Raw genomic sequence first — 26337 nt, 5'->3', positions numbered from 1 at the left:
TTACACAAACCAACAAAAAAAATTGTCCAGATTTGGGGATAGAATTAGAGGACCTTCAGGGTGTAGAGGATTTGGCTCAATTGATGGAAGATAATGAAAGAGAAAAAGGTAAAGGACCCTTTATCTCTCTGAGGAACAAAATTAGAAAGATGCCACCGAAGGGGTCAGATCAACATATTGATCTATTTATCAATTCAGTAATCAGGGACCTGGACCAGTTAGATCAAAACACCAACATTATTCATAATAAAAACTACTCCCCTAGAGATATTGAGGGTCTCAAAAGCATACTGAGAAAAAGGACCTTATAATTAAAACATCCGATAATGGAGAAAATATTGTGATATTAAACTGTAAACATATACAATACAAACAAATGTGTCTGTCTCTTCTCTCTGATGCAAAAAGCTATGAGATCCTTACCAGTGATCCAACTAAGCGATATCAATCTGAACTGTCGAGTTCTTTGCCTTCTGTTGCCTCCTCCTCCTACTCGGCTTCCTCCTCCTCTTCTCCCACCTGCTCATCCAGTCAGCCACACACCTTCACCACCAACTTCAGCACAGCCCGGGGTAAACGTCAGCAGGCCATTCTGAAACTCATATGTTTGAGGGACAGGCCCCACACCACACAGGAGTTGTGGCGGGGTATAGCACAACAGACCGATGAGTGTTTGCTGCCGGTGAGCCTCAAGCCTGGCCTGGTGGTGTGCGATAATGGGCGAAATCTCGTTGCAGCTCTGGGACTAGCCAGTTTGACGCACATCCCTTGCCTGGCGCATGTGCTGAATTTGGTGGTGCAGAAGTTCATTCACAACTACCCCGACATGTCAGAGCTTCTGCATAAAGTGCGGTCCGTCTGTGCACGCTTCCGGCGTTCTCATCCTGCCGCTGCTCGCCTGTCTGCGCTACAGCGTAACTTCAGCCTTCCTGCTCACCGCCTCATATGCGACGTGACCACCAGGTGGAACTCCACTTTGCACATGCTGGACAGACTGTGCGAGCAGCAGCAGGCCATAGTGGAGTTTCAGCTGCAGCACGCACGGGTCAGTCGCACTGCAGAACAGAACCACTTCACCACCAATGACTGGGCCTCCATGCGAGACCTGTGTGCCCTGTTGCGCTGTTTCGAGTACTCCACCAACATGGCCAGTGGTGATGACGCCGTTATCAGCGTTACAATACCACTTCTATGTCTCCTTGAGAAAACACTTAGGGCGATGATGGAAGAGGAGGTGGCCCAGGAGGAGGAGGAAGAGGAGGAAGAGGGGTCATTTTTAGCACTTTCAGGCCAGTCTCTTCGAAGTGACTCAGAGGGAGGTTTTTTGCAACAGCAGAGGCCAGGTACAAATGTGGCCAGACAGGGCCCACTACTGGAGGACGAGGAGGACGAGGATGAGGAGGAGGTGGAGGAGGATGAGGATGAAGCATGTTCACAGCGGGGTGGCACCCAACGCAGCTCGGGCCCATCACTGGTGCGTGGCTGGGGGGAAACACAGGACGATGACGATACGCCTCCCACAGAGGACAGCTTGTCCTTACCTCTGGGCAGCCTGGCACACATGAGCGACTACATGCTGCAGTGCCTGCGCAAAGACAGCAGAGTTGCCCACATTTTAATGTGTGCGGACTACTGGGTTGCCACCTTGCTGGATCCCCAGTACAAAGACAATGTGCCCACCTTACTTCCTGCACTGGAGCGTGATAGGAAGATGCGCGAGTACAAGCGCACATTGGTAGACACGCTACTGAGAGCATTCCCAAATGTCACAGGGGAACAAGTGGAAGCCCAAGGCGAAGGCAGAGGAGGAGCAAGAGGTCGCCAACGCAGCTGTGTCACGGCCAGCTCCTCTGAGGGCAGGGTTAGCATGGCAGAGATGTGGAAATGTTTTGTCAACACGCCACAGCTAACTGCACCACCACCTGATACGGAACGTGTTAGCAGGAGGCAACATTTCACTAACATGGTGGAACAGTACGTGTGCACACCCCTCCACGTACTGACTGATGGTTCGGCCCCATTCAACTTCTGGGTCTCCAAATTGTCCACGTGGCCAGAGCTAGCCTTTTATGCCTTGGAGGTGCTGGCCTGCCCGGCGGCCAGCGTTTTGTCTGAACGTGTATTCAGCACGGCAGGGGGCGTCATTACAGACAAACGCAGCCGCCTGTCTACAGCCAATGTGGACAAGCTGACGTTCATAAAAATGAACCAGGCATGGATCCCACAGGACCTGTCCATCCCTTGTGCAGATTAGACATTAACTACCTCCCCTTAACCATATATTATTGTACTCCAGGGCACTTCCTCATTCAATCCTATTTTTATTTTCATTTTATTATTATATTGCGGGGCAACCCAAAGTTGAATGAACCTCTCCTCTGTCTGGGTGCCGGGGCCTAAAAATATCTGACAGTGGCCTGTTCCAGTGGTGGGTGACGTGAAGCATGATTCTCTGCTATGACATGAAGACTGATTCTCTGCTATGGGACCGCTCTCCTCTGCCTGGGTGCCTGGGCCTAAATATGTGACAGTGGCCTGTTCCAGTGGTGGGTGACGTGATGCCTGATTCTCTGCTATGACATTAAGACTGATTCTCTGCTGACATGAAGCCAGATTCTATGTTATGGGACCTCTCTCCTCTGCCTGGGTGCCGGGGCCTAAATATCTGACAATATACTGTTCCAGTGGTGCCTGACGTGAAGCCTGATTCTCTGCTATGACATGAAGACTGATTCTCTGCTGACATGAAGCCAGATTCTCTGCTATGGGACCTCTCTCCTCTGCCTGGGCCTAAATATCTGACAATGGACTGTTCCAGTGTTGGGTGACGTAAAGCCAGATTCTCTGCTATGGCATGAAGAGACTGATTCTCTGCTGACATGAAGCCAGATTCTCTGCTATGGGACCTCTCTCCAATTGATATTGGTTAATTTTTATTTATTTTATTTTTATTTTTATTCATTTCCCTATCCACATTTGTTTGCAGGGGATTTACCTACATGTTGCTGCCTTTTGCAGCCCTCTAGCTCTTTCCTGGGCTGTTTTACAGCCTTTTTAGTGCCGAAAGGTTCGGGTCCCCATTGACTTCAATGGGGTTCGGGTTCGGGACGAAGTTCGGGTCGGGTTCGGATCCCGAACCCGAACATTTCCGGGAAGTTCGGCCGAACTTCTCGAACCCGAACATCCAGGTGTTCGCTCAACTCTACTTGCATTGTAAGTCTGGACAGATCCGTTTGGCTCCGCACGGCCAGGCGGACACGAAAACGCTGCAAGCTGCGTTCGGGTGTCCGCCTGCTGAGCGGAACGGAGGTCAAACGGTGCCAAACTGATGCATTCTGAGCGGATCCGCTTCCACTCAGAATGCATTGGGGCTGTACGGATCCGTTCAGGACCGCTTATGAGAGCCTACAAACGGAGCTCACAAGCGGAAACCCGAACGCAAGTGTGAAAGTAGCCTAATCTGTCTCAAGACAGACACCCTTAGCTTGAATCGCAGTGTGCTTCTACGCAGATTGAAAAACTCAGCATGTCATTTTTGTATGGTCCAGAAACGCCCACACCTCTATGCTGGATTGTCGTAAGCTCCTCTGCAAGATGTCATAAACTGCCCAATAGTGAGAGTACCTCCGGCACAGTTAAAACATTCTGTTTATATTATTTATTATTTTTCAGCATATCATTACAGCAAGAGTCTTTCGCACAGCCCGACCCGGGTTTTGCATGTAGCTTCGTCAGGGGCGAGAATCTAACACACCTAGGGTAGGAGGTTATTTAACCTCCTCCCCCCATGTTACACACCTGATGATTGTAAATTGCATTATCCATCCAGTTGCAAACAAAGTAAGTTCTCTAAAAATACTCACATTACAAGTAAAATCACATTTCCATTCCTATTCCAAAAACCCAAAAAAAGATTTATCAATTTTAAAACCTTTTCCTACTGGCTTCCCTCACTGGGACTTACAGACACGTATTGGTCAACCAATGACGTGCTTTCAACTACCATTTCATTCATAAAAATCACACATCCATGTCCATCCCCTCCCCATACTGGACAATCTGTTGCTCCACACTTTCACTGTTCAGGCGCACTACAATGCCAATGATTACAAATATTCTAACTAAACAGGGCTTGAGATCGAATTCAATATTCATCCCTCTAGATTGAAGGGTGTTCAGTTTATATCCAATCGATCTCTCTTCTATGGCTGGATCCCCACCCCGCCAGTGAGGCTTTACTAGTTCCACTCCCATGAATTTCAAACCCCTCAGATTTTTTTCATGGTGCTCTTTAAAGTGCATTGAGACACTGTGTGTGTGGTCAAACCTTTTTTGATATTCCGTATATGCTCCTGTATCCTATCTTCCAGTTTTCTGAGGGTTCTTCCCACTTACTGGAGGCCACAAAGGCACTCCAGTACGTATATCACCCCCTCATTCTTACAGGACAAGCCCCCCTTCACTTTAAACTCTTGTCCACTTACTGTTGACTTCACTGCTCCCACGTGTTGCGTTCTCTCTTTCAAAATCCTATTTTTACAACCTATGCAAAAGCCGCACCATGTGAATTTCTGCATGTCGCTCTTTTTGGGGGCAGTCGACTAGATTGCACTATGTACTAAACGTGTATTTAGGTTAGGAGCCTTCTTATATGCAATCTCTGGCCTCCTAGGTATCTCTTTCCCTAGGATGGGGTCATTCTTCAAAGTTGCCCAATTTCATGAGAAGTTATTGAGGATGACTATGAAGCGCTGGAGCTTCCGGGTTCATCTATTGAAGCACCTCAGCTCCCGGCTTGATCTTTTTGAAGCCGTCTCTCCACCATATTAGACCCTAGCTACAGGTCAAAAGTGGGGTCCTTTTATACACCCGCTGAGAGGGAGGATAAACTGTGCTACTATCGAGACATTCTATGTAGTCAGTTGGCTGCTGCCTTTGTATGCAATTGCCCATTCTCATGAAGGTCTGGCCGGGGAGACCCTCTGCACTCATATTCCACTGCCATGGCTGCTGGGGGTGTGGGGGGGGGAGCAGTACCAGCTTCATTAGCAGCAACTAAAGTGTAGAGTCTCTGAGGAGCACTTTTCTTCATCCGCCTAGTGAAGAAACCACCCACCAGCAAGACATGGAGCAGAACCTGAACCAGCAGTTGGTGGCATACTTGGACTGCACCCTCCCATAACACATGGAAGATTCCCTGGATTGCTGGTCAGCCAAACCTGATTAGTGGCAGCAACAGGCCGAGTTTACCCTGGGCAAGCTTTCCTACCCGGCTAGTAGTGTGGCATCAGAGCGGGTGTTTAGTACTGCCTGGTGCATACTGTAATTACCCCCTGGAGAACTCACCTTTCCACCCACAATGTGGAGAGGCTGACCTTTGTGAAGAAGAATCAGGGGTGATCAGCTAGGATTTCCACACGCCAGTGCCTGATGCATCAGATTAGATCATTCTGGGTGTCAAAACCAAACTTTGTGAAAAGACTTGTTTCTTCTGGCTACCTGCTTCAGCCACTATTCAGATGTTGCCACCTGTCTGATGCCACATACCTGCAGCCATATGCTCCTACCGCCACCCACCATCTTGTGCTGTTACTGCCACTGCTTTTGCCCTCCACCTCAGAACTGTGTTACCTGGCCAATATGTTGACTCCTCATGCTTTTTCCACCTCACCACTCTGTCACTGGGCTGCTATTGTGCCTGTTTGGCCTTGATGACATCACCATTTATTTTTCCTTTCTTCTGATCTGTCAGAAGGACGGAAAAATGAGAAACACAAGTGATCCTGTCTTTGCAGCAGCCGTAAGGCCTGTATCACACGGTCCCTACTTTCCATCAGGATTGGATCATGATTTGGTAGCCAAAAGCAGGAGTGGGTACAAAACACAGAAGACATGCAAATATTCTATTTATGTGTCATCTCTGTTTTGGCCTTAGCAATACTGATGGATTACTGACCAAATGCTGACCATGTGAAGGAGGATGTCCAAAAGACAGGATCTGATTTTTGGGGGTTGTTCTTATGACGGATGAGAAGAAGGGCAAAATGAACAGTGACATCAACAGAAACTTACTGCTGACACCCTCTCCACTCTGTCGGCGAGACACTACTTTTCTCAGTGTGTAACAGAACAGGTTCTGTAGAAATCTATTTGGAATCAGCTGACAATGGTGTAAAAGGAGTGCCCTCTTTCACTCTATAGTAAAATCTTGGCTCACTGCACGGTTCTTTATACCTGATGCTAACATTGACCTGTAAGGCTGAGATCATTTGAGTTATTTGGTCAGTTTTGGCCCCGTAAGTGACCAAATAAGTGAAGTGTGAAGTGATTCTAAGATTGACTCCTGCCAGCTACATGTCATACTGACTTACAGTACTGTTTCTCTAGCACAGTGTGTTTCTGCAATGCACAGTGTTCTATACCAATATACCGGCTCTCAGCAGCCAGGAAATAGCTGTTTTTAATGTGCTTCGTCACAAATAGATTTGAGTCTTTTTAGAATAAAAATTAAAAAAAATTAGAAATTCACTCATCTCTAATCTTCGCCATGTAAACATTTCCAAAATGTGTGGACAGTCTCCTGAACATTGATAGCACCTTGCACAAGGCAGTGTACTATAAAAGTACACACTTTTATAGGCTAATGATGTTCACCTTGCAGGCATCATGTGTTATTTCCTCCAAGATGTTGCTGCTATTGTCGCTGACTACATTGCCCAGGTGGAATTGGCTGGTTGACAGCCAGTGGGATGTTTGCTGCTTGATGTAATTAAGCAACTGCTCGCCTGTGTGGCTACTCTGGTCCAGGCCAATCAGCTCCAACACAGCATGATTACACTTGACTTGAAACATGTGATAGGAAGGAGGGGAAGTGATGATGATGATTATCTTGTGTAGATGGATGGAGGGGAAGTGATGATGATGATGATCTTGTGTACACACAGTATTTTCCTTCGGGCCTCAATGTGCTGTAAGTATGTCTTTGGAGTGTGGGAGGAAACCCACGCAAACACGGGGAGAACATACAAACTCCATGCAGATGTTGCCCTTGGTTGGATTTGAACCTAGGACCCCAGCGCTGCAAGGCAACAGTGCTAACCACTGAGCCACCGTGCTGCCCTTAGAAAAGTTTATGCTGGGATTCGAACCCATGACCTTCTGTTTTAGAGGCAAGGCATTTACCCACACAGCTATGAAAGCTGTATAAGTGGGAGTGATGCTGTTCCTTGCTGCTGTTAAGTCCATGGAGGAGGAGGTAGAGGAGGTGGATAAATGCCTGGCATTGGAGAAAGGTAGACACAATCGTCAGAAGGGTCAGAAGGACATCATCGCTGATGCAAAAAACATTAATTCAGTGCATTGTGAAAGACATGTATTGTCCTTGACCATAAAAGATGATGAAGGTGTCCACCATGGCATGCATCTTGCCACAGTGAGAATCTCAAACAGTGACCTACAGCATGTTGTCCACCACGAGAGATAGTAGAGTTTTTTCCTGCCCACACATTATGTTATTGATGACTGACATAGGAGTGAAGCAGGAGGAGTCTGAGTGGGAAAAGCAGACAATGTGAAAGACATCGTACTGCCCATAGATGCGTCCTGACTGCCGCAAGGGGGACTGGGAGAAGGAGGGAACTCCTGTTGCAGTAGCTGGCTGCCACCTTTGGTTGGCTATGGGATGGGTTAATTTCACTTCATGTGGTTCAATAGGGCTGAAGTGCCTATGTTTGTGTTTGCCTTCCCATGTCTTATTTTGTTCTTGCACAGGGCAATGCTTCTGTCTTCCGGCACTATGGAGAAAAACTGCCACATGAAAGATACTCACGCAGAGGTAGAAGAAGCCGAGTATGGCTTAGTTGTGGCACATTTTGGGCCTAATCCACCCACAGTGTCGGCAGAATCACCAGATCCTGAAGCAGATATGGCCCTGGCAGTTCTTTTGGAGGTACATCTCCTCTGCTCTGTATTGCTGCCGCTGCCACCATCCTTCTCCTCTAATGTTGCCTCCTCCTCAGCCTGCCAATTCAGCTCCCAGGTCCTGTCCATCACAGAATCATCATCAGAGTCCTCCCCCTCCATGCCACTTTGATCACACTGTGAGAAATCATGATGAGCTCCTTGGCCCTATTCCTGATTCAACAGGGAGACTCTTTTGACTAACTGATGTAGAGTGTGGTGGGATTTTTTTTTTACACTTCTTACGAAAAAGGAAGGTTCCCACTAGGAAGGGGCAGTAAAATACGGGAGGGCTCCACTGAAAGCCTTCTCTGGGGCTGCAAGGCAGAGGAGCAACCTCAGACTCATTCTTCTGTGACTAAGAGGAGGAGTGAGCCATCGAATGCCCAACCTCATCCTCTTTCTCCTCAATGATAATGTTGTGCCTTTCCAAAGCCAAGGACAACTGCAAACTACTACTATTACTACCACTACCACTACCACTTCTACTGTTACTGCTACTGTCAAGATTCTGGCTCTGGGAAGGCCTGCACCTCAGTCTTTCCTTTGGAACCATTCAGAATTCCTGACATTTTTGTGCCTAACATACATAGTCACACAAAGCATGAAATGGTTTGCAAGTCTGTTTTCTGGAACCTAAAGACATAGAGGCACAATAAGGCCTCCTGCACACGAACGTATTTTTTTGCGGTCCGCAAAAACGGGTCCCGTTTTTCCGTGATCCGTGACTGTTTTTTCGTCCGTGGGTCTTCCTTGATTTTTGGAGGATCCACGGACATGAAAGAAAAGTCGTTTTGGTGTCCGCCTGGCCGTGCGGAGCCAAACGGATCCGTCCTGAATTACAATGCAAGTCAATGGGGACGGATCCGTTTGACGTTGACACAATATGGTGCCATTTCAAACGGATCCGTCCCCATTGACTTTCAAAGTAAAGTCAGGAGTTAATATACCATAGGATGGGAGTTTTCTCCAATCCGATGGTATATTTTAACTTGAAGCGTCCCCATCACCATAGGAACGCCTCTATGTTAGAATATACTGTCGGATATGAGTTAGATCGTGAAACCTCATTTCCGACAGTATATTCTAACACAGAGGCGTTCCCATGGTGATGGGGACGCTTCTAGTTAGAATATACTACAAACTGTGTACATGACTTCCCCCTGCTGCCTAGCAGCATCCGATCTCTTACAGGGGGCCGTGATCAGCACAATTAACCCCTCAAGTGCCGCACCTGAAGGGGTTAATTATACTATCATATCCCCCTGTAAGAGATCAGGGCTGCCAGGCAGCAGGGGGCAGACCCCCCCCCCTCCCCAGTTTGAATATCATTGGTGGCCAGTGCGGCCCCCCCCCCTTCCCCCCTCTATTGTAATAAATCGTTGGTGGCACAGTGTGCGTCCCCCCGCCCCCCCCCTTCCTCTATTGTAATAAATCGTTGGTGGCACAGTGTGCGCCCCCCCCCTCCTCCTTCTATTGTAATAATTCGTTGGTGGCACAGTGTGCGCCCCCCCCCCTTCCTCCCTCTATTGTAATAAATCGTTGGTGGCACAGTGTGCGCCCCCCATCGGCCCCCCCTCCCTCTATAGCATTAACAACATTGGTGACCAGTGTGCGGCCTCCCATCTCCCCCCCCCCCCCCGATCATTGGTGGCGGCGGGTTACTAGCAATAGTACAATAGTAAAAGATTCATACTTACCTGGGAGCTGCGATGTTCGTGTCCGGCCGGGAGCTCCTCCTACTGGTAAGTGACAGTTCATTTAGCAATGCGCCGCACAGACCTGAGGCTGTCACTTACCAGTAGGTGGAGCTCCCGGCCGGACACGAACATCGCAGCAGCAGGTAAGTATGAATCTTCTACTATTGTACTATTGCTAAGTAACCATGGCAACCAGGACTGTAGTAGCGTCCTGGTTGCCATGGTTACCGATCGGAGCCCCAGCGATTAAACTGGGACTCCGATCGGAACTCCGCTGCCACCAATGATGGGGGGGGGGGAGATGGGAGGCCGCACACTGGCCACCAATGTTGTTAATGCTATAGAGGGAGGGGGGGCCGATGGGGGGCGCACACTGTGCCACCAACAAATTATTACAATAGAGGGAGGGAGGGGGGGGGCGCACACTGTGCCACCAACGAATTATTACAATAGAGGGGGGGGGGGGGAGGCCGCACTGGCCATCAATGATATTCAAACTGGGGAGGGGGGGGGTCTGCCCCCTGCTGCCTGGCAGCCCTGATCTCTTACAGGGGGATATGATAGTACAATTAACCCTTTCAGGTGCCGCACCTGAAGGGGTTAATTGTGCTGATCACGGCCCCCTGTAAGAGATCGGGTGCTGCCAGGCAGCAGGGGGCAGTCTTGTACACAGTTTGTAGTGTATTCTAACTAGAAGCGTCCCCATCACCATGGGAACGCTTCTGTGTTAGAATATACTGTCGGTTCTGAGTTTTCACGAAGTGAAAACTCAGCTTTGAAAAAGCTTTATGCAGACGGATCTTCGGATCCGTCTGTATAAAAACTAACCTACGGCCACGGATCACGGACACGGATGCCAATCTTGTGTGCATCCGTGTTTTTTCACGGACCCATTGACTTGAATGGGTCCGTGAACAGTTGGCCGTGAAAAAAATAGGACAGGTCATATTTTTTTCACGGCCAGGAAACACGGATCACGGATGCGGCTGCAAAACGGTGCATTTTCCGATTTTTCCACGGACCCATTGAAAGTCAATGGGTCCGCGAAAAAAAAACGGAAAACGGCACAACGGCCACGGGTGCACACAACGGTCGTGTGCAGGAGGCCTAAAATGTCATTATCTTTCCACAAACACAATGAAGAAATTACTACCGACAGTTGACTTTGAAAATACTGCAGTATCGGTGCCACAAAAAGATTTGTGCCCAATGTCTATTGCTCCATAAAATAGGCAGAGTCAGAAAAAAAAATTATCCAGTGTAAAACTCAAGTTGATAAACTATATGAAATTATTTCCCCCTGCCTCCCTATCACACCAACATGTGAACTAGTAGTTGACGTTTTTAGTATTGTATTCTTTTTCTTTCCTTTCCATTTTTCCTTTCTTTCTTTTCTTTCTTTTCTCTTCTAAAATAATTGACCTGTGTACTATGTGGAACGGACTGCTAATTGTCAATAATTCTGTTTTTAGACTACAGTGGATCACCGGAGACCCATAAGGCAACGATGAATAAATCTCCTTATTGTCCCCAGGGTCTCTTCCGTTCTTGCTATGTACAGTGGAGGAAATAATTATTTGACCCCTCACTGATTTTGTAAGTTTGTCCAATGACAAAGAAATGAAAAGTCTCAGAACAGTATCATTTCAATGGTAGGTTTATTGTAACAGTGGCAGATAGCACATCAAAAGGAAAATCGAAAAAATAACTTTAAATAAAAGATAGCAACTGATTTGCATTTCATTGAGTGAAATAAGTATTTGAACCCTCTAACAAAAAAAGACTTAATACTTGGTGGAAAAACCCTTGTTTGCAAGCACAGAGGTCAAACGTTTCTTGTAATTGATGACCAAGTTTGCGCACATTTTAGGAGGAATGTTGGTCCACTCCTCTTTGCAGATCATCTCTAAATCCCTAAGGTTTCGAGGCTGTCTCTGTGCAACTCTGAGCTTGAGCTCCCTCCATAGGTTTTCGATTGGATTAAGGTCCGGAGACTGACTAGGCCACTCCATGACCTTAATGTGCTTCTTCTTGAGCCACTCCTTTGTTGCCTTTGCTGTATTTTTCGGGTCATTGTCGTGCTGGAACACCCATCCACGACCCATTTTCAGTTTCCTGGCAGAGGGAAGGAGGTTGTCGCTCAGGATTTCACGATACATGGCTCCGTCCATTTTCCCGTTTATGCGAATAAGTTGTCCTGTGCCCTTAGCAGAAAAACACCCCCAAAGCAAAATGTTTCCACCCCCATGCTTGACGGTGGGGACGGTGTTTTGGGGGTCATAGGCAGCATTTTTCTTCCTCCAAACACAGCGAGTTGAGTTAATGCCAAAGAGCTCTATTTTGGTCTCATCAGACCACAGCACCTTCTCCCAGTCACTCTCTGAATCATTCAGGTGTTCATTGGCAAACTTCAGACGGGCCTGCACATGTGCCTTCCTGAGCAGGGGGAGCTTGCGAGCCCTGCAGGATTTTAATCCATTGCGGTGTAATGTGTTTCCAATGGTTTTCTTGGTGACTGTGGTCCCTGCTAATTTGAGGTCATTAACTAACTCCTCCCGTGTAGTTCTAGGATGCTTTTTCACCTTTCTCAGAACCATTGACACCCCACGAGGTGAGATCTTGCGTGGAGCCCCAGAGCGAGGTCGATTGATGGTCATTTTGTGCTCCTTCCATTTTCGAACAATCGCACCAACAGTTGTCACCTTCTCTCCCAGCTTCTTGCTAATGGTTTTGTAGCCCATTCCAGCCTTGTGCAGGTCTACAATTTTGTCTCTGACATCCTTGGACAGCTCTTTGGTCTTTCCCATGTTGGAGAGTTTGGAGTCTGCTTGATTGATTGATTCTGTGGACAGGTGTCTTTTATACAGGTGACTAGTTAAGACAGGTGTCCTTAATGAGGGTGACTAATTGAGTAGAAGTGTCTAACCACTCTGTGGGAGCCAGAACTCTTAATGGTTGGTAGGGGTTCAAATACTTATTTCACTCAATGAAATGCAAATCAGTTGCTATCTTTTATTTAAAGTTATTTTTTCGATTTTCCTTTTGATGTGCTATCTGCCACTGTTACAATAAACCTACCATTGAAATGATACTGTTCTGAGACTTTTCATTTCTTTGTCATTGGACAAACTTACAAAATCAGTGAGGGGTCAAATAATTATTTCCTCCACTGTATATGTGCAGGTACAACCTATATAAAATGCCCAAGTGCCTGACTACTGCACATCATCTGACAGAAGACACAGGATTTCATCATTCATGGTAATTCTATGACTTTGGGAAACAGAATTTATTTTTTTTACAAACTGCATGAAAATGCTGATTGAACGTACGATCAGGAGAAATTATTGATGCTGAACATACAAATCACCGAACTTAGATGTATCAAGAGCGTCTTCCATGAATGCTTTGTCACTTTTACTCTGCACCTCACTGACTGCACCTCAGTATCTATCTGGATATGTGTATCTGCACACCAGAAAGGTTGCAAATGTTTACTGTAAAATGCTGATAGTATCCGTGGGCCCGACGCATCCCGATAGGCTGGATTCACACACAGTTTGTGTAGCATTTTATACAGCATTTTTGTCTGCATCCAGATGTTATTTTAAAGTCTAAAGTACATTATTGCAAATTCCACATTACATCCACTTTTTGTTTGTGGTGCTTTAGTGGTCTGCAGACAAATAGATTATAGTTATAAAAGCTACATAATAAAAAAAGAAACTATTAAAACGTAAAAACGATATGAAATTCCCAGGAAGTTGTTCAGATTTGCGGATGTTGTAAACTATAGGACTCTGGGCTTTTTCTCATTTGACGAGGTACGATCCTTGCATCAATTGCCGGAGTCCTCTGGGTATCAATATCTGCAGATTTGCCATTTTTTTTCGGACCTCTTTCACTCAACGAAGGTGTCAACCCCCACGCCGTTTGAGAAACTTTGTAAATTGACTGTTACAACGAAGGGTCTCATTTCAGACATTTATCTTATCCTTTCATCCTCCTCTGTCACTCACTCCTACATGTCTAAATGGGAAGTAATTCTAGGCCATCCTATAACGTATGCAGAATGGAAACAGATATGGGAACGAGCAGCGAAGTCGTCCTCATGTATCACATATAGGGAAAACACATATAAAGTGCTTATGTTTTGGTATCATACCCCACAGCTATTAAAACACTTTAGCCAAGATATCTCTGATAGATGTTGGAGGTGTATGATAGGTGAGGGGACCCACCTTCACATTTTCTGGGAATGTCCTGTGATTGTGCCCTTTTGGAGAATGGTGGAGTCTGTCTTTTTTCAACTCCTCGCAATTCGTTTTCCTTTTACACCTTTTTTTTACTTATTGAATATGCCAAAAATGTCATTAAAAAAACAATTCCTCCTACTAGTCCTTCAGGTGTTAACGGCGGCCAGACGTCTAATTGCGAGGTTTTGGTTGAGGGCAGACGCGCCTACCCGATTGGACCTCATACATAGTGTAAGGGAAGTTAGGAAAATGGAATACTTAACTGCATGTATTACTAACTCAGTCGATAGATTTACAAAGATCTGGCAAACATGGGATGACGCTTTTGATCACTTACAATAAAAGACCTTTGATTACCAGTTAGATTATTATTTTTCCCCCTTCCTCTAATTTCCCCCATGTGTCGTGTCATTGTAATTGTCTTATGTCCTTCTGTGGTTTCAGCCCTTAGTGCGTTTATTGGCCTCAGATGCAAAATGTATGTTTTGTATACTAATGTACATTTGTTGGTATTGACGTTATGCAACATAGTAATGTACCTGTATTGCCTCTTACGATTGTGCAATGAGACAATGTACCTGTACTATTTTTTCATTGATAAAAAAATCAATAAAATAAACAATTTAACAAAAAAAAAAAACGATATGAAAGACGCTTGAAGTGAATGGCGTTTTTTTATGTTCAACAATGCAAAAAAATAATGTGTAGGGGAGCCCTAAGACCGAAAGCACAGATGGAGCTTAGAGTAGTATTTCTGTATTTTTAGCACTTTCCTTCTCAAAGCTTCTTTTTTTTTTTTTATGTTGTGGCCAGATGTGAATGGTAAGAAATGCACAACAAACAAGTTTTTTATTACTTTGATGTTTTTTTAAACATATCATGCTCTAGGTATGGCGACATTAAGGTGCCCTACTTTGGCTTCCATAGGAACAAATAAGTTAGGGTAAAGCTTTTGTAAAAAAAAATAAAGAAAAATTAGAAATGTCTTTTGAGGAATGACAGAAGAATTATCTAATGACAATAAGGCCTCTTGCAGACCCGTTGTCGTATTGCGGACTGCATATGCGGATCCGCAATACACGGGCACCGTTCCGCGTGCATTCTGCATCACGAATGCGGACCCATTGATTTGAATGGGTCTGCAAATCCGGAGATGCGGAATGGTGCGGAACGAAAGCACGGAACCCAACCCCTCGAAAGCACTACGGAGTGCTTCTGGGGTGTTCCGTTCCGTGCTTAAATTCCGCAAAAAGAACTTGTCCTATCTTTTTGCGGAACGGACGGATAGCAGACCCCATTCAAGTGAATGGGGTCACGATCGGCATGCGGCTGGCCCAGGGTCTGTGCCCGTGCATTGCGGACCGCAGCAAGGGCACGGAGACCTTGCGTTCGTCTGCAAGAGCCCTAAGGGTGAATTCACATTAGGCAAATTTGTTACAGAAATTTCTAATGCTAGGTCCACATCTTCGGCGGAGGTTCTGTCAGGAGCCTCCATCGTATATAGCGCCAAAAAAGGACAAATTACCAGTAGCATTTTGACCAGCAGAATGCTGTCATTCATGCTGAAGATCCACTGAACCCCATTACAGTGAATGAGATCCATCAGGTGCCGGAGATGTTCGACATGTGTCCAATCCGGCAATTCCCATATTGTGTCCTGTGCCTTTGGGTGCATATATGAACCTAGCCTAAGACTTTGCCATATCTATGAATGAAGGTAAAGGAGAAATGTTTGCAGATACAGGAGACTAGAGTAATATAAAGTATGGCAAAGCACTGGAGGTGATTGGAGAATTTGAAACATATTGTAAACCCAGGTTAGAAATGTAGTAGAATTAAGGGAAGACCTTTACATGATGGACTGACTTGAGTGGGCTCCAGTCAACACTGACCCTGCTGCTTGAGGGAAGAGCAGAAGATAAAAGAGAGTGAAGGTGTCCTATTACTTGGGAGACTGCAGCTGGGCAACCATGAGTGAGAGAGGGTTGCAGCGATGGGGGCAGTGACTGTAGAAATGAGGGCAGATTTCCTGGCTGGGGATGAGTGACTGTCACAGCTGCTCACCAGAAAGAGTGATGAAGTTTCCCCATGCTGGTGCTGAAAAGAGGAGATGGATTTACACAGTTTGATGATGAAATTCACAGACCTTGAGGTGCTTGAAAATTGAGCTATGATTATGCAGTAAATGGTTGGCACATAGATCCATGTGGTGAGCTGCCACCAGGCCAATGGGGACATTCACCCAAAACTTGTATGTCTACACTTGAGTGTTACTTCAGTGGAAGGAGTGGGTGAGGTACGGAGACTCCCCACTGGTGCTGAGTGAGAGTGGAACAAAGCCGCAGGGAAGAACGTGGTGGGAGAGCGTTATGGGCCTAGGAGAGGCCTGCAACATATCCTGCAACAGGAAGGAGCTGAAGAGTGTGTGAACCGATTAGGCTGCTGCCAAACATCAGACAGGTAAAAAAAAACTGGACATGAGTTGCATAAATGATAACTTAAAGATTAAGCTGGAAACTAGTGAGTGTTATGTGACATCCCATTGAGAGACTGTAACCGTAAGCTGTGAACCATGTAAATATGTGATTAAAACCGTTAAACTTGCCGTGTCTAAGAACTGAAGAAAAAAATTTATATTGTCCCTAGAGATGAGCAAATCGATTCAGCATGAATCAGATTCATTATGAATTTTCCAAAAGTTTTGGATTTCAGAAAATCAGAAATTTTTGTGATTCATCTGGCACAAAATGTAGAAAAAGAAGAAGGCATCTGCCACTGAAAAAAGGTAATTTTTATACAGTTTTTTTTTTATTAAAAACAAACTGAGGTATAGCCCTATCATCAGTTTGCCATTACTAATGTTGTCTTGGCTTTAAAGAACCTAAAAGAGTTTGGATGCAGTCCTACGTAGATGACCATGGTGTCATACACAACTTTTCAGGGCAATAGAGGCATTTTTGATTTAGGCCAAATTTATTTGAAACCAAATCAAATCTGATGACTGTTGTGATCAAATTAGAATCAAATTTCAAAAAATGTGATCATTCTAGTTGCTGCACTTTGAACACCCTTTGACCTCCTACCATTTATTTTGTGTCATTCATAGATCCTTTTGGGGCTTTGTTCCAGTTGGCATCCACCCCCTCACATAATATCTGTCTACATGACATAGTCATGAGATTGCACAACAATAATCCAGTGTGTATGGACAGCTTTACTTGTGTTGCTTACTGAAGGCTAAGTGCACAGGAATTTGCTAACCTTAAAGGTCTTCTGTCACCCCCCACAACTCATTTTTCATTTTTGGGCATATTAAAATCCTTATTGGACGACTATTCCCTATATAGGGCTCTTACCTTGTTCTGTGGTTTAGTTTCATTAAAAATCGAGCTTTTAAAATATGCAAATGACTTCACTACCAGCAAGTAGGGCGTCTACTTGCTGGTAGCCGCCGCATCCTCCTTTTAAAAAACCGCCCCCTCCTCCAGTTGATTGACAGGGCCAGCGAGCGCTCTTCTCCTCCCGCTGGCCCTGTCAGCATTTCAAATCCCGCGCCTGCGCCTTACGTGTCTTCATTAGGCGCAGGCGCTCTGAGAGAAGGACGCTCGCTTCCCCAGCACTCCCTCAGTGTGCCTGCGCCGATGACGTCTTCTCATTCGGGTTTAGAGGTGACCTCATCGGCTCAGGCACACTGAGGGAGTGCTGGGGAAGCGAGCGTCCTTCTCTCAGAGTGCCTGCGCCTAATGAAGACACGTAAGGCGCAGGCGCGGGATTTGAAATGCTGACAGGGCCAGCCGGAGGAGGAGAGCGCTCGCTGGCCCTGTCAATCAACTGGAGGAGGGAGCGGTTTTTTAAAAGGAGGATGCGGCGGCTACCAGCAAGTAGACGCCCTACTTGCTGGTAGTGAAGTCATTTGCATATTTTAAAAGCTCGATTTTTTTATGAAACGAAGCCACAGAACAAGGTAAGAGCCCTATATAGGGAATAGTCGTCCAATAAGGATTTTAATATCCCCAAAAATGAAAAATTAGTTTTGGGGGGTGACAGAAGACCTTTAAGGTTGTGGAATGTATTATATAAAGAAAGAAGTGAGATTTATCAAACTGGTGTAAAGTAGAACTGGCTTAGATGCCCATAGCAACCAATCAGATTCCACCTTTAATTTTCCAAAGAAGCTGTCAAAAATGAAAGATGGAATCTGATTTGTTGCAATGGGCAACTAAGCCAGTTCTACTTTACACCAGTTTGATGCATCTGCCTCAGTGTGTCCTACTTTATGATAAATACAGTGAAAGTCTTAGCAATGAAATCTACATGGTTGTTCTGTATGCAGGAGGACAATCTGACTGTGGTCACAGAGTTTATCCTTCTAGGATTTCAAGGCAGTCAATATTTAACAACATTCCTGTTCTGTCTTCTCCTCGTGGTTTACTATGGAACAATATGTGGGAACCTCCTGATCATCACCCTGGTGTCCACCAGCAAGATCCTCCACACTCCAATGTACTTTTTCATCTCACAACTGTCCATAAGTGACATCTTATTAACAACTGATATTGTTCCCAACATGCTTCACATCCTACTGAATAATGGGGTCACTATTACATTTTCTGGCTGTTTTATTCAGTTTTATTTTTTCTGTAGTTTAGAGATATTTGAGTGCTTTCTTCTCACAGTGATGTCCTATGACAGATATGTGGCCATCTGTAATCCTCTTCATTATACTTCTATCATGACAAGTGCACATTGTATGAGATTGATTGCCACCTGCTGGTTGTTAGGATTTTCCGCTGCATTTATTGATGTCCTAATGACACTGATGTTAAACTTTTGTGGTCCAAATATCATTGACCATTTCTTCTGTGACCTTGTTCCCTTGATAGAAATTGCCTGTTCTGGTACCTACTCCGTTCAACTTGAAATCTACTTACTAAGCATACCGACGGTCATCACACCGCCCATAATGATTGTATTGTCTTATGTTCAAATTGTTTCTGTCATCTTAAGGATCCCATCCAGTACTGGTAGACAGAAAGCCTTCTCCACCTGTAGCTCCCACCTCATTGTGGTCTCCATATTCTACTGGACTTTGTTTACAGTTTATATTGTTCCAACAAGAGGACAAACACTGACCATCAGTAAAATCCTCTCCCTGCTATATACTGTGTTTACTCCTTTGATCAACCCCATTATATACAGCCTGAGGAATAAAGACATTAAGAAAGCAGTAAGGGGAACATTTCTTAAATGTGTCATATGTGGCAATTGTCCACAAATCAATGTGTGATAGGCTGCACCTACAAATACAGCATCATCGTCTAAGACTGCTCACATGCTTGAGTAATCATGGCTACATGACACGTAAAGGGTAACTGTCATTTTAAATGAAATGTTTCCTAAATTCCTTTCAGGTAAGTCTGAAATGAATCAGTAGGCAGGTTCAGTTTGGTCCAAATAAATTTGACCTGAATCGGTAATCTGCTCTTTAACACCAAAACAGCTTTATCAATGTCATAGTGACAGTGCCGTATATAGCTATTCGTAAATGTATGGTCGTTGTAACAATCATGCTTAAAAAAACAAAACACTGCACTGTCACATTTGAAAAATAATTTAAAAAAAAACTCCAAAAATGATCCCCTCTAGGGGGCAATGTCTGTCAGTGTTTATACATGAACAATGGTATATAAAGTATTAATGGCATGTGGCATTTTAACTAGCAGTCCAAAAATGATCCCTTTTTAGGGAGTAGCAACAGGTATAGTGTTATGTAGAATACATACAGCAGATATAATATATATTCCATCCTCACCAATTCCACAGCCAGAAATATATATGTCGGTGACAGTGGGTCTGAGTTCTAGGAAATTGAAGAAGCAATTGCTTTTGTTTGTTTTTTAAAACACTGTAAAAAGTTCTCACGTTCTGGAATCAGCAGCAGCAACCGAGCAGTATGGAATCTAACAAACAAGTCAGAGGATGAGAAGCTGTGCAGGGGTAGTACTAGTGGCAGCAGGGACAGTAGTAGCTGAAGTGGCAGCAGTACAGTATAGATTCTGACAGACAGGGCAGGAGATGGGCAAGTAGAAGTGGCAGTGGGGCAATAGCAGCAGAAGCAGTACAGTATGGAACCTGACAGAAAAGGCATGCGATGTGTGACTGTGCAGGGGTAGTATTAATGGCTGCAGGGGCATTCGTATCTGCAGTACAGTATGGAACCTGATGGACAAGGCATTAGACGTGTGGTCGAGTAGGGGTAACGGCAGCAGCATATAATTGTTTCCTGCCCACACATTCAGTTATGGTAACTCACAATGGAGTGGAAGATAAAGAAGAGGAGGGCAGCAGAAGCAGTAGCTGATCAAGTTGACAATGATGAAGACCACAACAACACTACATTGCTTATGGATGTGGCCTGGCTACGATAATGATGATGGGGAGAAGGAGGGCAGTTTATAACCACATGTGAAGTACAAATTATGGGGTGCTTTTTCTCATGTTACCCCTTGTGAAAATGAAAAATTTGGGGCTAAAGTAACAATTTATTATAAAAAAAAATTAATTTTTCATTTTCAAAGCCAAGGTTTTCTAAATTAACCTTTGGGGTCAAAGTGCTCAGTACACCCCTTACTAAACTCCTTGAGAGGTGTAGTTTCCAATATCAGGTCACTTTTTGGGGATGCCACTGTAGGGGTTCATCAGGGTCACTTCAAATACATGGTGCCCAAAAACCATTTCAACAAAATCTGCCCTCCAAAAACTATATGGCGCTCGTTCCCTGCTGACCACTGTCATGTCCCTATACAGCAGTTTACTACCACATAATGGGTGTTTCTGTAAACTACAGAATCAGGGTAATTAACATTAAGGTTTATCTTGCTGTTAACCCATGATGTATTGCCATAAAAAAAAAATGTAAATACATACAATTTTGAAATTCCACCTACATTTTCCTTTAATTCTTGTGGAATACCTCAAAGGTTAACAAAGTTTGTAACATCAGTTTTCAATATTTTAGGGGTGGGATCATTTTGGGTGGTTTCTATTATGTAAGTCGCTTACATAACTGAGTTGGTGTTTAAAATTGGTTTTGGAAATTTTCTTAAAAAAAAGTTTTTCTAAAATTCTAAGCCTTCTGACAAAAAGTCAACAACATAAAGTAGACATATGGGGAATGTTAATTTATAACTATTTTATGAGGTGTCATCACGGGTGCACCTAGCCTTGTTGCTGTCTGAGGCAAAAAAAATTGTCTATTACCTTGTAAACTTTAAATTTTTAATAAATAAAGGAAAAAATATTGACACAAATTAACCGCTAACATAAAGTACAATGTCACCAGGCAGGAAGGTGAAAACAGGCCTGGGGTAGAAGGGGTTAAGAAAAAACGGAGTTCTAAAGCATTAAATGTTGATGTGCCTGCAAGCAGAGCCTCACTGGATGGAAATGGCTACAGTAAACTGACCCTGACCTGTCCTTTGATCAAAACTTTCAGTCAATCAATATGTAATATAACTACTTATTGAACATAAACATAAAAAAAAAAATTTTTTCCCCACTCTCACTGACAGACGTCCCGCCACATCAATCTGCAAGTTCAAAATACACAGATTCTCTGGTTGGGATCTTATATAGAGCCTGCGACTCATATCAATATTGACTCTCCTAAGGCTGACTGCAAGACATTATGGGCAAGCCAGATGGTCAGGGCAGTGCCTAAATCCTGTGATACTTCTTTTTTTATCTTTTCTTCTGTGCCATCTTCTGAGCGATTTGTCCCAATTGAATCACAAATGTTTTGGATTTTCTGGAATCTGGAGTTTTGGGCAAATTCAAGACACAGTTGATTGGTTTTGAATCAATTCAGTCATCCTTAGTAATAATTAGAGATGAGCGAATTTTTTTAAAATTCGATTTGGCCGGTTCGCAATAAAAAATAAATAAATATTGGTTTGGTCTGAATTTACTGGCAGCGAATCGCGTTAATAAACGGCTATTTCCTGGCTGCAGAGAGCCTTTATAGGGGTGTAGAACACTGCCTTGCAGTAACACGCATAGGGAGTCTGCGCTGGTAATGAAACAGTACTGTGAGTCAGTATGACATGTAGATGACAGGCGTCGCTCTTAGGCCCCTTTCACATGGGCGAGTATTCCGCGCGGATGCGATGCGTGAGTTGAACGCATTGCACCCGCACTGAATACCGACCTATTCAATTCTATGGGGCTGTTCACATGAGCGGTGATTTTCACGCATCAGTTCTGCATTGCATGAAAATCGCAACATGCTCTATATTCTGCGTTTTTCACGTAACGCAGGCCCCATAGAAATGAATGGGGTTGCGTGAAAATCGCAAACATCCGCAAGCAAGTGCGGATGCGGTGCGATTTTCACGCACGGTTGCTAGGAGACGATCGGGATGGAGACCCGATCATTATTATTTTCCCTTATAACATGGTTATAAGGGAAAATAATAGCATTCTGAATACAGAATGCATAGTAAAACATCGCTGGAGGGGTTAAAAAAAATAAATAGAATTTAACTCACCTTAGTCCACTTGATTGCGGAGCCCGGCATCTCCTTCTGTCTCCTTTGCTGAACAGTACCTGTGGTGAGCATTCATTACAGGAAAATACCCTGTGGTGACGTCACTCCGGTCATCACATGATCCATCACATGATCTTTTACCATGGTGATGGATCATGTGATGACCGGAGTGACATCACCACAAGTCCTGTTCAGCAAAGGAGACAGAAGGAGATGCCGGGCTCCGCAAGCAAGTGGACTAAGGTAAGTTAATTTTTTTTACATTTTTTCTAACCCCTCCAGCGCTATTTAACTATGCATTCTGTATTCAGAATGCTATTATTTTCCCTTATAACCATGTTATAAGGGGAAATAATACAATCTACACAACCCCGATCCCAAGCCCGAACTTCTGTGAAGAAGTTCGGGTTTGGGTACCAAACATGCGCGATTTTTCTCACGCGAGTGCAAAACGCATTACAATTAGAGTTGAGCGAACACCTGGATGTTCGGGTCTGAGAAGTTCAGCCGAACTTCCCGGAAATGTTCGGGTTCGGAACCCCATTGAAGTCAATGGGAACCCAAACTTTTCGGCACTAAAAAGGCTGTAAAACAGCCCAGTAAAGGGCTGGAGGGCTGCAAAAGGCAGCAAAATGTAGGTAAATCCCCTGCAAACAAATGTGGATAGGGAAATGAATTAAAATAAAAATAAAATAAATAAATATTAACCAATATCAATTGGAGAGAGGTCCCATAGCAGAGAATCAGGCTTCATGTCATAGCAGAGAATCATGCTTCATGTCACCCACCACTGGAACAGGCCACTGTCAGATATTTTTAGGCCCCGACACCCAGACAGAGCAGAGAGGTCCCATAGCAGAGATTCAGGCTTCATGTCATAGCAGAGAATCAGGCTTCATGTCACCCCAACACTGGAACAGGCCACTGTCAGATATTTTTAGGCCCCGACACCCAGACAGAGGAGAGAGGTCCCATAGCAGATTTTCAGGCTTCATGTCATAGCAGAGAATCAGGCTTCATGTCACCCAACACTGGAACAGGCCACTGTCAGATATTTTTAGGCCCCGGCACCCAGACAGAGGAGAGAGGTCCCATAGCAGAGAATCAGGCTTCTTGTTATAGCAGAGAATCAAGCTTCATGTCACCCACCACTGGAACAGGCCATTGTCAGATATTTTTAGGCCCCGGCAGCCAGACAGAGGAGAGAGGTCCCATAGCAGAGAATCAGGCTTCTTGTTATAGCAGAGAATCAAGCTTCATGTCACCCACCACTGGAACAGGCCATTGTCAGATATTTTTAGGCCCCGGCAGCCAGACAGAGGAGAGAGGTCCCATAGCAGAGAATCAGTCTTCTTGTTATAGCAGAGAATCAAGCTTCATGTCACCCACCACTGGAACAGGCCATTGTCAGATATTTTTAGGCCCCGGCACCCAGACAGAGGAGAGAGGTCCCATAGCAGAGAATCAGGCTTCTTGTTATAGCAGAGAATCAAGCTTCATGTCACCCACCACTGGAACAGGCCACTGTCAGAAATTTTTAGGCCCCGGCACCCAGACAGAGGAGAGAGGTCCCATAGCAGAGATTTAGGCTTCATGTCATAGCAGAGAATCAGGCTTCATGTCATAGCAGAGAATCAGGTTTCATGTCACCCACCACTGGAACAGGCCATTGTCAGATATTTTTAGGCCCCGGCACCCAGACAGAGGAGAGAGGTCCCATAGCAGAGATTCAGGCTTCATGTCATAGCAGAGAATCAGGCTTCATGTCACCCACCACTGGAACAGGCCATTGTCAGATATTTTTAGGCCCCGGCAGCCAGACAGAGGAGAGAGGTCCCATAGCAGAGAATCAGGCTTCTTGAAATAGCAGAAAATCAGGCTTCATGTCACCCACCACTGGAACAGGCCATTGTCAGATATTTTTAGGCCCCGGCAGCCAGACAGAGGAGAGAGGTCCCATAGCAGAGATTTAGGCTTCATGTCATAGCAGAGATTCAGGCTTCATGTCATAGCAGAGAATCAGGCTTCATGTCACCCACCACTGGAACAGGCCATTGTCAGATATTTTTAGGCCCCGGCACCCAGACAGAGGAGAGAGGTCCCATAGCAGAGATTCAGGCTTCATGTCATAGCAGAGAATCAGGCTTCATGTCACCCACCACTGGAACAGGCCATTGTCAGATATTTTTAGGCCCCGGCAGCCAGACAGAGGAGAGAGGTCCCATAGCAGAGAATCAGGCTTCTTGAAATAGCAGAAAATCAGGCTTCATGTCACCCACCACTGGAACAGGCCATTGTCAGATATTTTTAGGCCCCGGCACACAGACAGAGGATAGAGGTCCCATAGCAGAGATTCTCACTTAATGTCATTGCAGAGAATCAGGCTTCATGTCACCCAACACTGGAACAGGCCACTGTCAGATATTTTTAGGCCCCGGCACCCAGAAAGAGGAGAGAGGTCCCATAGCAGAGAATCAGGCTTCATGTCATAGAAGAGAATCAGGCTTCATGTCACCCACCACTGGAACAGGCCATTGTCAGATATTTTTAGGCCCGGCACCCAGACAGAGGAGAGAGGTCCCATAGCAGATATTTTGGCTTCATGTCATAGCAGAGAATCAGGCTTCATGTCACCCACCACTGGAACAGGCCATTGTCAGATATGTTTAGGCCCCGGCACCCAGACAGAGGAGAGAGGTCCCATAGCAGAGAATCAGGCTTCATGTCATAGCAGAGAATCAGGCTTCATGTCACCCACCACTTGAACAGGCCATTGTCAGATATTTTTAGGCCCCGGCACCCAGACAGAGGAGAGAGGTCCCATAGCAGAGAATCAGGCTTCATGTTACCCAACACTGGAACAGGCCACTGTCAGATATTTTTAGGCCCCAGCACCCAGACAGAGGAGAGGGGTCCCATAGCAGAGATTCAGGCTTCATGTCATAGCAGAGAATCAGGCTTCATGTCACCCACCACTGGAACAGGCCATTGTTAGATATTTTTAGGCCCCGGCACCCAGACAGAGGAGAGGGGTCCCATAGCAGAGATTCAGGCTTCATGTCATAGCAGAGAATCAGGCTTCATGTCACCCACCACTGGAACAGGCCATTGTCAGATATTTTTAGGCCCGGCACCCAGACAGAGGAGAGAGGTCCCATAGCAGATATTTTGGCTTCATGTCATAGCAGAGAATCAGGCTTCATGTCACCCACCACTGGAACAGGCCATTGTCAGATATGTTTAGGCCCCGGCACCCAGACAGAGGAGAGAGGTCCCATAGCAGAGAATCAGGCTTCATGTCATAGCAGAGAATCAGGCTTCATGTCACCCACCACTTGAACAGGCCATTGTCAGATATTTTTAGGCCCCGGCACCCAGACAGAGGAGAGAGGTCCCATAGCAGAGAATCAGGCTTCATGTTACCCAACACTGGAACAGGCCACTGTCAGATATTTTTAGGCCCCAGCACCCAGACAGAGGAGAGGGGTCCCATAGCAGAGATTCAGGCTTCATGTCATAGCAGAGAATCAGGCTTCATGTCACCCACCACTGGAACAGGCCATTGACAGATATTTTTAGGCCCCGGCACCCAGACAGAGGAGAGGGGTCCCATAGCAGAGATTCAGGCTTCATGTCATAGCAGAGAATCAGGCTTCATGTCACCCACCACTGGAACAGGCCATTGTCAGATATTTTTAGGCCCCGGCACCCAGACAGAGGAGAGAGGTCCCATAGCAGAGATTCAGGCTTCATGTCATAGCAGAGAATCAGGCTTCATGTCACCCACCACTGGAACAGGCCATTGTCAGATATTTTTAGGCCCCGGCAGCCAGACAGAGGAGAGAGGTCCCATAGCAGAGAATCAGGCTTCTTGTT

General features: G+C 45.3%; 1 protein-coding gene across 1 annotated transcript; it reads left to right on the top strand.

Moving 5' to 3' along the window:
- The first annotated feature begins 18242 nt into the window (after window positions 1-18242).
- LOC120989488 (olfactory receptor 11H4-like) lies at window positions 18243-19202 on the top strand. The gene has a single exon (XM_040417621.1). The coding sequence runs from the start codon at window positions 18243-18245 to the stop codon at window positions 19200-19202; it is 960 nt and encodes a 319-aa protein (XP_040273555.1).
- Window positions 19203-26337: the final 7135 nt, after the last annotated feature.

The sequence above is a fragment of the Bufo bufo genome, chromosome 1 (genome assembly GCF_905171765.1).
Source record: "Bufo bufo chromosome 1, aBufBuf1.1, whole genome shotgun sequence".
Classification (NCBI taxonomy): domain Eukaryota; kingdom Metazoa; phylum Chordata; class Amphibia; order Anura; family Bufonidae; genus Bufo; species Bufo bufo.
The sequence above is the reverse complement of the archived record's forward strand: the minus strand, read 5'-3'. Positions and strand labels throughout refer to the sequence as shown.